This window comes from Acromyrmex echinatior, chromosome 8 (assembly GCF_024713525.1).
Source record: "Acromyrmex echinatior isolate Ae372 chromosome 8, ASM2471352v2, whole genome shotgun sequence".
NCBI classification, from domain to species: Eukaryota; Metazoa; Arthropoda; class Insecta; order Hymenoptera; family Formicidae; genus Acromyrmex; species Acromyrmex echinatior.
Window position 1 is genome coordinate 1,476,589 of NC_141859.1, and position 14,005 is coordinate 1,490,593.

The 14,005-nt window shown below is 30.3% G+C and overlaps 1 protein-coding gene and 1 long non-coding RNA gene across 6 annotated transcripts; one reads left to right on the top strand and one right to left on the bottom strand.

The window, feature by feature from the left end:
• Positions 1-1,885: 1,885 nt before the first annotated feature.
• LOC147908663 (uncharacterized) lies at positions 1,886-4,342 on the bottom strand. Its single transcript, XR_015545998.1, has 2 exons — positions 3,272-4,342; positions 1,886-2,927 (listed from the first exon to the last, which is right to left on the bottom strand). It is a non-coding gene; the product is annotated as an uncharacterized LOC147908663 (long non-coding RNA).
• A 77-nt stretch (positions 4,343-4,419) lies between these two features.
• Atg14 (autophagy related protein 14) lies at positions 4,420-13,120 on the top strand. 5 transcript variants are annotated; one of them, XM_011064089.2, is made up of 9 exons: positions 4,420-4,476; positions 7,279-7,855; positions 8,057-8,162; positions 8,641-8,722; positions 8,816-9,053; positions 9,136-9,326; positions 10,193-10,349; positions 10,507-10,683; positions 10,775-13,120. In XM_011064089.2, exons 2-9 carry the CDS (start codon positions 7,656-7,658, stop codon positions 11,154-11,156), a joined length of 1,533 nt encoding a protein of 510 aa, XP_011062391.1. In that variant the 5' UTR covers positions 4,420-4,476; positions 7,279-7,655; the 3' UTR covers positions 11,157-13,120. The 5 variants fall into 5 exon arrangements, with proteins under 5 accessions (XP_011062391.1, XP_087265007.1, XP_087265006.1 ...); XM_087408883.1 differs by lacking the exon at positions 4,420-4,476 and having other exon boundaries at positions 4,941-7,855; positions 10,775-10,898; positions 10,998-13,120; XM_087408882.1 differs by lacking the exon at positions 4,420-4,476 and having other exon boundaries at positions 4,942-7,855; positions 10,775-10,913; positions 10,998-13,120.
• Positions 13,121-14,005: the final 885 nt, after the last annotated feature.

Sequence of the window (14,005 nt, forward strand, 5' to 3'; positions counted from 1 at the left end):
ATACTAATAATAAATAAGCAATAAACAATAATGCACAAATTTGGCAGATTAAAAAAATCTATCAAATTTGATTATTTGCGCTGTCTCTCATTAGTTATTTGTTGGATTTTTTTTGTATTTTAAATAACTTTCAAAAAGTATAAGAACTCGCAACTTGCGAGCAAATTACCCTCCCGAATATTCAATTTACTTTTTACAAACTTAAAGTGGTGTCACATACACCAACTTACTTCTCAATGAGCAGAATGTTTAAAATCGACGCATAAAACAACTTTAAGATACCTTTAAGAATTCCCGGGAAAAAATATTTTATATATAATTTTATATGTAAGATTATATAAATTATATTAAAAATATATATATAATTATATACAATTATATAAAATTATATATATTCTTATATATATATATATATATAATTTTATATAATTATATATGAAACATATTTTCCCGGCTTCTTTAAAAAATTCTTTAAGATATTTCTACTATACTAAAAGACATTTTAAAGTTGTCTTACGCGTTGATTTTAGACATTTTGCTCATTGGGCTCGTAGAGATTCTCTTCTTTCTTCTGGCCATATTGAACTCACCTTTCGTTGCTCCTGGCCAATATTCTGGTTTCATAAGCCAGAATCGACAACAAGGAGAAATACTCCTTTTTGCTGCCGATTATCGCCAGCAATAAGCGTAACACTTTTGTATGATGCGCGAAACACGAACGCGTCACGAAGAGGCCATCATATTAATATAAACAATTATTATTAATAATACAATAAATTAACTAAATATTTGTATAAACAATTATCATTAATAATATAATAATAATAATAATTCTATTAATATACGAATAAATTTCGCGTTTATTTTCTATTCGCATTTATTTAAAATCAAAAATATAAATATTCGACTAAAAATTAATTTAAATTAAAAAATCTTCATGTCAATAACGTTTTTATTTCAAAAGTCTCGAAACTAGATTACGAAGTTAGATTAAATTTAATCTTAATGTAAATTTTATGTTAAAAAACTTCATTTAAAAATAAATGACTGGAAATTACTAAATCGATTATCATCTGATAAAATTCAAGGCCTATATACGTATTTTTAACAATTCGAACGATTCGTTATTGAATTTCATTTCAAAACATGCGGAGATGAGAAATTCAGATGAATAATGTAAGATCCAAAAGAAATAATTTTCCCTCACATCAATAAATATATCTCTATCGTATTTCGCATATTATTAGAATCATTTTTTGAATAATTTATTATTTCAAAACTAAATATTTTATGTCATGCAACGCGTGTCTTTGAACGCGATTTTAAAAATTATAAGATAAAATTCTTATATTTCTTGATAAAATGTATATTAGATCTTACATCATGTTACTACTTTAACTGGTATAAAGTCCAGTTACTACATATGGATAAGTTATAAAAGATTAGGCTGAAGTAAGTGCATTGAGACAAATAATAATAATTAATAAATGTAAAAATCTTTTACAGAAAAGCAAGATAATAAATTAATAAATTATATGTTCTACATAAAATTTTCTACACTAAAATTGTTATTATCATTAGTAAGATATGTACAAATAAGTGTGAAACAAAAGATGAAAAAAAAGTATGAAACAGAAGGAATTTCTTAGAAAACAGTTCATATTATACGTATATGTGTATATAGGTATTGCTTTTCTGCACAAACTTGTATAAAATTTAATCCTGAATGAATATTTGAGGATAGGATAGATAGGAAAAACAATATTTATTAAATTGTATAAAACACTTTTTTATATAATGGTATCCATAGAAAATAATTTCATATATTCTAATTATTTTATATTTTTTGATTTCTCGTATTTCATATATTTCAAAAATACGAATATTTTATTCTTTTTTGTTTTAACTTCCAAGATGTATTATTTTAATATAAAAAACGAAAGAACCTATTTTTTATTATACTTTTGTGATTAAATTACTTAATAATAAAGCGTTCACATTAACGTATGAATTTACAATTAGTACACAAAATTTCAGCTAAATTTAATAATAATTAGAAATAATTTAAAGCTCCGGTAAAAAATTTTTTATGCACGAATATGTATAAATATGTATAAATATACATAAATATTCATAAACTTGTATAATCATATAAATATGTCCATATATATTCATACATTTCTTTTTCTTTTGTAAAATTACTTTTTAGTATAATAGAAATAATAGTAATATAAAAATATTAAAAATAATTAAAGGGTTAATTTTCGCATTCGTTTCAGAAAAGAAACAAGTTTGGAAAAATATAAAAAAAATTGCTCATACATAATTAGATACGCATAATTTTATATATATAATTTTATAATTATACATAAGGAATTTTTTTACATTTCTTCAAACTTAATTTTTTTCTAAAATAAATAATATAAAAATTATCCTTTTAATTATTTTTAATGTCTTCACATTACTATTATTATTTCTATCACACTATAAAATAATTTTACAAAAGAAAGAGGGATGTATGAACATGTATAGACATATTTCATATATGATTATACATGTTTATGGATATTTATGTATATTTATACATATTTATACATATTCATGCATGAAAAACTTTTTACTGAATGGTTGTAACGTGACATTATAAATTTAACAGTGCATGCACAATAAATTCCATAATAAAGAAGTATCCAGGATTAAGTTTACCCTAATTTGTTATTACTTATCCATTTTAAGGCAACGGATGTATGGAATGCTAACATACAGTTGTCCATATATTTTTAATAAATTGATGCATATGCATCTATAGATATATAGTAATTAATAAAATTACCACACATCCGTTATCCTAATAAAAACATAAATTTATCACTCACCAATCCGATGCGCAACAGCGGAGTTATATCAGCAACGTCGCTACGATGATTCTGTAACAAAAAGAATATGAAATTCAAATTAAAACAGAGTAAAAAAATCAACCAATATTTCAAAAAATATTTACTAAATACAAAGTTCTCTTGAAAATAAAATTATATAATATTCAAAATATATAATTTTTATAAGCATTGACTTTTTCTAATTCACCATTCAGTTATATTTATAAAAATAATTATACATTTTCTTAAAAATACATATTTATAAAGTTTCAAATAATTTTAAAATAATCCTTTTATTTTAATTATCATTTTTAAATCATTAAAATGAAACTACTCAAAAATAAATTTAACAGAAGAAAAATATTGATGTTACATAAATAAAAAATAATATTTACCGCAAGGTTGCTCCGCCGGTGCCTGTTGCCTCTCCCAGACCTCCTCCTCCTCTCAGAATAGGGTTGACATCCTCTCGCACAGGCCACTCCCGTAAAACACTCGCGAATAATACTATAATCGCGCGCGGACTATAACTTGAGTCCGATAACTTAAACGACACCCCCGAAGAAAACGCGCGACGCGACGAACCGGCTGCGGTTCGTTTATTTTCAAGTAAATCGGCGACGAAGGTACGTTAGCTTCCCCGTTGGATTTTTACACGAAGAGAACGATTTTACTCAATATCTAAAAATTTATCTAGATGTATTATTCAGATAGATCCGAAAATTTTTAGATACTTGAGAAAAACCGTTCTTTTCGTGTAAATGTCCTCTGGGTACTGAGCCCTCCCACCACGTCAAGATCGTACCCGTGAGAGGGAAGATAATCTAAAAAATGTAATATATAACTATTATCTATATTACTCTGCAATTATAATATTATGTAATCAGTATTATGTAACTTTTAGAAATGAATATCAAACACACATCTGCAATTTGTTATCATTGCAAAACAAATTCAGAGCAGATAAAAGGATTGAATTTTTTATTTATAAATGATGTCTGTAAGATATTATTAGAGTCAATGAAATGGACTAGAGATTAGTAAAAAAGAGAAATATTCCTTTTATCGATAAATAGTTTCAAAATTACGTTTAATTTTTAAGCAGATCGTATAATAAAAAGTGCACAAAAACAAAAAATTAATTAAATTATTAAACTATCCCAGTGAGAAATGACAATCGATGTCGATTCGACGTCTAAATCATCAAATCGACGTTGATTCGACATCGATTCCATTGTCATTTCTTACTGGATATATTTATGATAATTATGAAAGCAAGAATTGCGTTATTTGCAGGAGAATATTCATATTAAAGTTGCTTTTTGACTCGTGTGATACCGTTCGTACAGACAAGTAGCCGTGCCGTTCTTCTTCACATTTCTTTTTGAAACATATAATAATCGTAAAAATGCTAAAAATATTGTATGAATATTCACATAATACGAGTATGATTAATATTCAATACAATTACTAGTATGATTAATTATTCATAAAGTCTTGTATTATATTTGGTATTCTTCGCGATAAGATTTCAAAACGTAATGTGAAAAAGAGCCGCACGCAACACGATTACTTGCTTCACTTGCTTGTATGAATCTCGGTAAGAGAATGACTGCGCGGTAAATAATAATTACGCGTAAACATGACGCGTCACCCCGTGCCATCCCGTGCCACCCCGTGCCATCCCGTGCCATCCCGTGCCATCTTCACCCCAAGGTCGCGCGCCAACCGTCTAACTGTCGAAATATTAACGTATTACGAAGTGAAATAATTTACTTTTATTTTTTACATTTTTAATGTTCTCCGAGTAATGAAACAATTTCTTATATCTAATTTTAGCGGCGCGAGTCGTTTAATGTGATATAATTATATTGTGTTACACCGAGAAACATATTTAATATTCATTTTATAATTTTACATATTTCGTATCAATTACAATGTGCTGACAAAAGGTAAGAAATAAAAAAAGATTTTTACTAGCGTGATTTTTCTTACATAATTGCTCACGTGAAGTACTTCTGACATCCCAATATTATATCTCTTTTTATTGTTTTTTTTTTATGATTTACAATTAAATAAAGATTAACAATATATCATCCTTTAAATGAAAATAAATGTAAAAATTTATTTTAAATTATGAAACAAAATTTCACACATTTCCACTAACTAGAATAATACGTATAAATAGCACTCACATTTAGAGATATGTAATTTAAATATAATTTATCTGTTACTTTTCCCATATCATAAGAATGCGGAGTAACAAACATGAAAATGACAAAATTATACGATTTAAAGTGATAAAAAGCCACAATTTGAAATATCTAACAATAAAAATTTCATTTATATACCGTACATATGAGAACACATGAAATATCTAAAATATTCATGAGCTGTGTATGTGCGTAATTTAAGAAATAAAGCAAAAACCATGTGTGATACAATAAAACCTATTAATCCTTACACTCCGTACACTCTTCAGTTTTGGGCAATCTTACGTAATTCGCGTTCGTAGATATATAATTTTCATTAATTAATGCGACATCCGGAGCGACTCGAAAAACACGTTCGTCTCCCCCCGAGATCGCCGAGCGAATGCCGAAGTGATGACGTAGTCATCAACCACCGTGTTGTGTGACACCGGTACGCTCCCCCACCCCTCGCTGTTCTCCTCGCACCATTTAGATGTTCTGCTATTGCGAATGAAAAATATTCACGTTTATTCATTTATTCATATTTTACATAATTTTAACAAATGGATATCGTCGTACAATTCGTGCTTTGCTTTGTGACATCTCTGGCACTAATTTAATCCTATATTATTTGCGTGGTTCTTTTTATAAACGTAATTGATAATTATTCGCGTGTGTGAGGTATTTTTTATATTCTAACGATACATTATGTCTCAATTTTCATTATACTTTTAAAATATTTTAAATGATTCATATTTAACAAGAGAGGTTGATAATATTCTATATATCCTTTATAAAATTACGATGAGAGCAAAAAGTATTCGTACAAGGAAATTTGTTATAAAAGTCTCAGTTGTAAAAAATAAACATTAATTAGCAATTTTATACAATAAATACATTCTGTTCTAATATAAAACAACTCGTTTGTAAATATCGAGCATATTTTCCTGATTTTAGAAGCTAAATTTCTCGTCTATATGAATACTTTTCGAGCATTCAAACAATACAATTTTTAATTTTCGCTTTTTTTCAGATGATATATTTTGTATAATTAATACGTATCTTTTGAAATCATCGTATTTATATCGATTCGACATCAATTCAATGACTTATTTCTCGCTGGATAATATTTACTTTTTAAAAATAAAGTTTTTTTAAAAAATATTTTCTCTGTATGAATACTTTTTGCATTCACTATATATGCAAATTTTCTTAATATTGCGAAACAATTTACGCTCAATCAACTTTGGTTAAAAGTATTAAATATCTTGTTAATCATTATTTAATTTTTCAGCTAAAAAATTAATTTACTACTGTTGCTGCAAATTATTCTGTTATTCTTTAAACTTACGTACAATGCCGATCATGGATCGGTAAAATAATTGTTATGAATTATTTAAAATATAAAATCGTAGGAATCAGTAAAAAAAACTGATACGTTTTGTTTAAAATAAAAAATATAAACTAATTTCCGAAAACTTATTTAAAATATTAAATAAGAAATAAGTTAGAAGTGTTGTTATTTAAAATAATGCATACTAAATAACTCTTTTATTTTAGAATAAAACGTGAATGACAGAATCATTCATATCTTATTCTAAAATAAAACAATTATACTAGTAATTATATTTGGTAAAAACGAGCGCTGAAATTTATAAAGAAATATAATATTTCGTAATTTTATAAGACATTATAAGAAAAAATTCACTAAATTAACTTATTTGAATTTTCAATTTCGTTTATTAAAATTCAACAACTTTTATTTACATATGTAGGAGATGCGAAATTAAAATTTTTTCAAGGACCCAAATTAAATTATCCCTCCTCTAGATAGTCGGCACACTTCAGTCCTGAGGACTTTAGTACAGAGTCAAACCACATCTACTTTCGATGATACGATTATCGATAGTGAAAATGTATGTCACGTTCCCAAACTGAAAAGAATGTATTGGTGGTAGTGTACGGGCGATTTCGATGGTAATAACAGGAAAAAAGCCGGCATGATCTCTCTCAGGTTTCTCTCTGGTGTGACAAAACGTATGGTATCAGATTAAAAAAAAAAACATCTCCAAGGAAGACAAGAAAGTCAAAATAATATCATATTAATTAAATCATGACAGAAAAATTACATAAATTCGTTCAAAATTAATAATCGATCAATATGACATCAAACTGACATTATTTTGACTTTAAGAGTTCTTCTTTCTTAGATTTCTGTAAATGAAAAAGAAAAGAAAAAAAGCAACATTCTCTACATGTCAAACGGTATTGGCTGGAAATCATCGCGTGACGTCAACGTGAAAGAGACAAAGCGACGACGACGTGCGAGAACGAAGTAGAACGGAGTCTTGGAGAGTGGAGGAAAGGATGCGCGGCACGGCGCGGCGCGGCGGCACGAGTAAATAATCGCGGATCAGCTGATGAGGCACAACACAACAATACAAGTCAGTCGGAGGACGAGGAGGAGGGTCCGTCGTTTTCCCGCTACTGTTGTTACTGCTGCTTGCTGCTACTACTGCTGCTGCTGCTACTGCTGTTACTGCTGTCACTGCTGTCATCGTCGTCGTCGCTATCGCTGCTGTTGGTTATGGCGACGAGTAGCTCCGACGGCTCCTGCACCGCGCCCGCGGATTTCCAGCTCTCGTCCGAGCTGGAGGACGCGTCGAGTCGTCTGAGCATGAATCTGCTCAAGTGTCCATTGTGCCATAACAGCCGTCGGATTTTTTACTGCCGCCAGTGCGTCCAGAACGGGGATTTTATACATTCAAACACTGTCTACTCCGAACGGTGCGTCTCATTTTTCTTTTTTTCTTGCCACAAGCGCAATAGATTGTTTTTTTTTTCTTTTTTTTTCTTTTTTTACATCTTTAGATCTGATCGAGTCCATCAGAAACGTGTTATTTCTGAGAATACATTATAGCTGTCTTTGAGAGCGATGTCGCGTTAGGAATATATTCCAGCTGTAAGTTATAATTACTGATGATTCAGGTTCGCCGATAAACAAATGCGGCTGATACGGCTGAAGGCTGCTAGAGCCCAGCTAGAAGAGAAGTGCATGAAGGCTCTGGAGAGGCACAAGCAGAGAGATAAACTGGTACCATAATAAAAATAAATAATTCTCTTCTGTTCTAAATTATAATTTAGTCTTCCTAGAATTTTCTGTTCTAAATTAAACTAAAATTCTCTTTAATTCTTTTCTGTTCTAAAATTTCTATCCAATGATCTATTCTCTTTTCAGCTGAATTTTTTTACCCCATTCATCTTCTTTTTCTCTCCATTAAAAAGAAAAGGAGAAAAGATGAACAATACATGTTCAGCTGAAAAGAACAGATCTAATATGTAAAGAGACACTATTGTTTATAGATACATATTTATTTTAATACGTGAGCACGAAGAAGTTTCCTGCAGACAGTTGGTCTTTTTAATATAATTAAATGAAGACTGTTATACAGAAAATTATCACGTAATTTGAACAAATACATATAATTGTGCAATCATCAAGTAAAATATTTTCTTATACAATATGTTTATTTAGTGATGTAATATCTCATATTTTGAATTTGTAATTTCAGATTTGTGATATAAATACATGTAAAGAAAGAGTGAGATTACTGCAGTCTCTAGTAAACGAAACAAGACAGAGTATCAATAGAGGTAAGACTTAAAATTTGCACTTGATACAGTACTTGAATTATTTAAATTGTTTAAATTATTTCTTCTATTAATTACTTAATTTTTTACGTGTAGGTAATCAACGTCTGAATGTTTTGAAAGATGTCAACTCTCAGTTGACTCTTCGAGTGCCACGGCACGAGGATAGAATAGAGAAATTACATCGATATGTTAATGGCTTAAAAGTTAAGCAGGAGAAACAGAAAGAAGTTGTGGATAGAAAAAGGGAGCAACTAAAGAAAGTTATTAGAACTGCTGCCAAGCAGTTAATTCAGTACATTTTTCCTTTATCTAAGGTCCAACCAAATAGAAGGTATTAGAAATGTAAACATAAAAGCGATATAGAATTGTTAAAAATTTTCCAAGATTGTTAATATTACGGATATTATTTATAGTTTGTGCAGCAGTGAAGACAGTGACAGTGCCACCTCGGATATTCTTACTAGCGCATTAGCAGATGCATCAGGTACGTCATATGTACGGGGTAGATGGATTAACGAGAAAGAAAGTTCTCTGGAAATCCATCATTCCATTGTTGAACCAACGTTACCAGCGACAGGAGACTACAGCGCTTATTCTCTTTGGGGTAATTGTTTTTATTCCCATATTAGTTAATGACATTACACCTAAGTATATACAGGATGTCTGGAAATAATCGCCAAATATTTCATGGGCAGATTGAGAGGACTAAACTGAGTCGAAAAGTCCTCTACCATTTTGCAATTTTCGCAATAGTTAACAAGATATTAATTAAAAATTGCCAAATATTGGTCTTGAATAATTTTTCACTTAAATACTATCAACTTTATGGAAAAGCTGCAAGAGACAAAAATCATTTATTTTCTTCTCATAAAGTTCTAAGAATTTTTTCAGAATTTTTTATCAACTTTTTAGTACTGCATTTTCTTTTTTTTACATGAGAAAATACGATTATTAAAAAATTCTGGAAAAATTCTAAAAAAATTCTCAGAATTTTATGAGAAGAAAATAAATGATTTTTGTCTCTTGCAGTTTTTCTGTAAAGTTGATAGTATTTGAGTAAAAAATTATTCAAGACCAATATTTGGCAATTTTTAGTAATTAATATCTTTCACTATCTGTCTCCCCCATCACTCTAACCCCCCTCCTCTCCTCCACCATCAAAAAACTCCCACCTCAACAAGTAGCGTAACATAAAAAGGAAGGACCTGGAGGAACAGCTCAGTATCAGGCTGCTCCTCGCCCTGATGAAGTGGACTGCAAGGCCTACGAAACGTTGGCACATCAAGAATGGACCAAGACATAGAGAAAACCCGCGAAGCACAGATTAGTTAAATTAATATCTTGTTAACTATTGCGAAAATTACAAAATGGTAGAGGACTCTTCGATTCAGTTTAGTCCTCTCTACCTGCCCATGAAATATTTGGCGATTATTTCCAGACACTCTGTATACATAAATGTATTATGTTCAGTTGCGGCAAATAAAGATGGAGTGCCAGGTGCAAATAAAGAAAACGCAATGCACAATCCAGCGTATAATATTAGTGCTGCTTTGACATACGCTACACAACTGGTTAATGTTCTTGCCTATTATGTTAATATAAAATTACCATATAAACTTACTTGTGGGTACGTATTAAGAATTATATATACTACTTGCAAACATATATTCATGATATTTTTTATCCATGTCTATTTTTATTAGGTGTAGATAATGTAATGTACGAGCACATATTAACAATAAATTGTGTGAGATATTTTCTTCATCTTGGCCATGTTTTTTCAGAGAATTTTGCGGGAATGAATTGTCGGACCAAAAATTTGCTAGGAAAGTAGCAAGACTAAATAGTAACGTATTACATTTGTGTCTTACGCAAAATACCAAAATAGAAGTTTTAAATCCTATGCATACATTGCAAAACTTGATACATTTGCTCAATACTGAAATTAGTGATCTCGGAAGGTAATGCGTAATAATTTTATTAATCTTAACAGATTATAGAAACGAATTCGTAAATTTATAATTACATATTCATGTATATTGCATATTATAGAATTGGACCAATGGAAGTTGATCCGTCTGTAATAGCACAACTTCACAATCAGTTAGTTCCCGATTTGGAAAATAGTGATGATTCAGCTTCGGACGAAGAAGATTTGTGTTGGGGATGGGAAGCTGTAAGTCATACTTCTGTAAGTTATGTACGCTTCTATGACGAAATTCAAGCAATAGGAACACGATTGATGGATACTGGTATTCATGGCGTATGTATGCAGGTACCAAGTATCGCTTGTCCTGAAATGGCAGTACCGTCTTCTGCGATGATTAGTCAACAATCTTCTAGTATGCAAGTACATCAGAGTGTCGCTGGTGGTTTGGTAACAAGTGCAGCAGCCAGTATCGCCTCGATTTGGCGAGGTTGGACTAATAAATAACTTTTTTCTTTTAATTAGTAATTTCTTTCGATGTAGGCACATTTACAATATATTTCGAATTCTTCAAATCAAAGGGCAGAAACTCTGGAGAGATGAAGTAAAAATAATATTTGTATAATAATATTTATATATTGCGGAGGAGAGCACGAATGTGATTTTGAAATCAACATGTAAATATGTGACTTTCTTAACTTACGCGTGACACTCAAAGTAGTTCAAATACGCTGTGACAGATTCCGTTAGATCTGATATCTAACTTAGCTCGAATTTAAAGAAACTAGAAAAGGATTAATAAACTGGCTGTTTAATAAATTTACAGACATTTTATATTTTAATTGCACTGTGAAAATAGATTAGATTGTGATATATTAAGATGTATACTAATGGTCTATAAAACAAGATGTATGTTAATTAGCACAGTATACTGATATAGAATTTGTTATGGTAGAACATATAAATGTGCAATGACTGCCTTTTTTATGCTCATCGCCTTTGCTGCGATTATATATCTATACAAATGAGATATACTTCCCTCTTAAATGTCATTAATATATTTTATATTGCAGAATTCACACTTGATACAAAATCAGCATTAAAATCTGATCAAATTGTATAAGTTTTCGAACATACCGTGGAATTGTAATTAAACTTCAGCTATTTTTTGGTTGGCAACAAAAACTTTGATTGCAGTGAAGCATTTGTTGCTATATATTATTAGGTGTTGGAATTAATTCGTAGCGTTTTACAAGAGATGGCACAAGCAGTACACTATTTCGTTGTTACCTATAGTTCTGTATACATTGTAAACATCTATCATAGGACGTCATTTGCCGTACATAACCTTTCTTGAAATCATAAATAACAATACTGTATAATTCATTGAATATGTCAAAATTTGTGCCAGATAAAGTGTTTTTGCGGGGAGTTTTGCTTCATTATTTTAATATGAACAAAAGTGCAGCTGAAGCTCATCGTATTTTAGTGGATGTGTATAGTGAACATGCTCTGGCTGAGCAAACGTGTAGGAAGTGGTTTGCACGTTTTAAAGCTGGTGATTTCGACTTGGATGACAAGGAGCGACCTGGTCAGCCGAAAAAATTTGAAGATAACGATTTGCAGGCACTGCTCAATGAAAACTCATGTCAAACACTTAAAGAATTATCTACGTCATTGGAAGTTGACTTCTCAACAATAGGAAAACGTCTTAAAAGTTTGGGCATGATCCAGAAGGAAGGACATTGGGTCCCATATGAATTGAAACCAAGGGATATTGAGAGACGTTTTCTCACGTGCGAACTGCTGCTTCAACGGCAGAAAAGAAAAGGTTTTTTGCATCGGATTGTTACCGGTGACGAAAAGTGGATCCATTATGACAATCCAAAGCGCAGAAAGTCATGGGTTAAGCCCGGCGAACCATCAACATCAGTGGCAAAGCCCAATATCCATGGCTCAAAGCTCCTGCTCTGTATTTGGTGGGATCAGAAGGGTGTCATATACTACGAACTGCTAAAACCGTATGAAACCGTTACTGGAGATCTCTACCGACGGCAACTGATGCGCTTGAGCCGTGCATTGAAGCAAAAACGGTCGAAAGACACGATAAAGTCATCTTGCTGCACGACAATGCTCGCCCACACGTTGCAAAACCGGTAAAAACATACCTGGAAACACTTAAATGGGAAGTGCTACCGCACCCGCCGTATTCTCCTGATATTGCACCTAGCGACTACCACTTGTTTCGATCATTAGCTCATAGCTTGTGCGAGCAGAAGTTCACATCTTACGAAGATTGTACAAAATGGTTCGATTCCTGGATTTCATCTAAAGATGAACAGTTCTTCCGACGCGGTATTCATTCACTGCCCGAAAGATGGTCAAAAGTAGTAGAAAGTGATGGGAAAGTACTTTCATTAATGTATTTTTTAATGCTCATGTGAAATAAATAACATTCTTTCATTAAAAAACGCTACGAATTAATTCCAACACCTAATAATACTGAATAAGTTAATATATTTATTTCATATGCTAAATGAGTCGTATAATATTTTGGTAAACTTGAAGAATATATATATATATATATATATATATATATATATATATATATTATTTACTATATATGAAAGACTATTGTGTAACATTATACATATTTTTACTACATAGCATAAAAATAGAAATAGAATTTATTAAGCATTTTATACTTAATAGTATAAGAGAAAATTATTGTAAAGTGCATTACGTTAGCTGATTTGATTATATTAAGTGTGTATAAATGAAAGCATTGATAAATAGTATTGTGGTCATTGTAGAATATATGATCATCCATAAGAAACTAGCACACAATTCTACAAAATGATTAACAATTTGGTTTTTTCCAGTTAAATGTTTAATCCAGTCAATCTATAATAATCGTATTTTATTTTTGTACAGTGTACTGAACATCTTTTTTAGATTAAGAAATAATTTATTTTTGGTCATCTGAAGGCCAAGGTAAAGATAATTAATAATTTGTTGACAATTGTGAAGTCAATGTATAAACGTAAACATAATATATTTCAGAATTATATGATGAAAATACTTTCTATGAAATATCATCAGACAATTCTTATGAATCGAGTCACTTATTTAGACAGTGTAAGAATAAAAAAACACGAAAAAGATGTTGTGGGTAGACAAATAGACTAATTCATCATTAAATAATTTTCTTATGTATATATCCAATTTTCTGAATAATGTTACAACATTTTATGAATATGTGAACAGCTAGGAAAACAAAAAAATTTCACAAATAGACAAACTACAATATTGAAATGTTAACAAATATAAATTTATCTATATATTAATAATTTAGC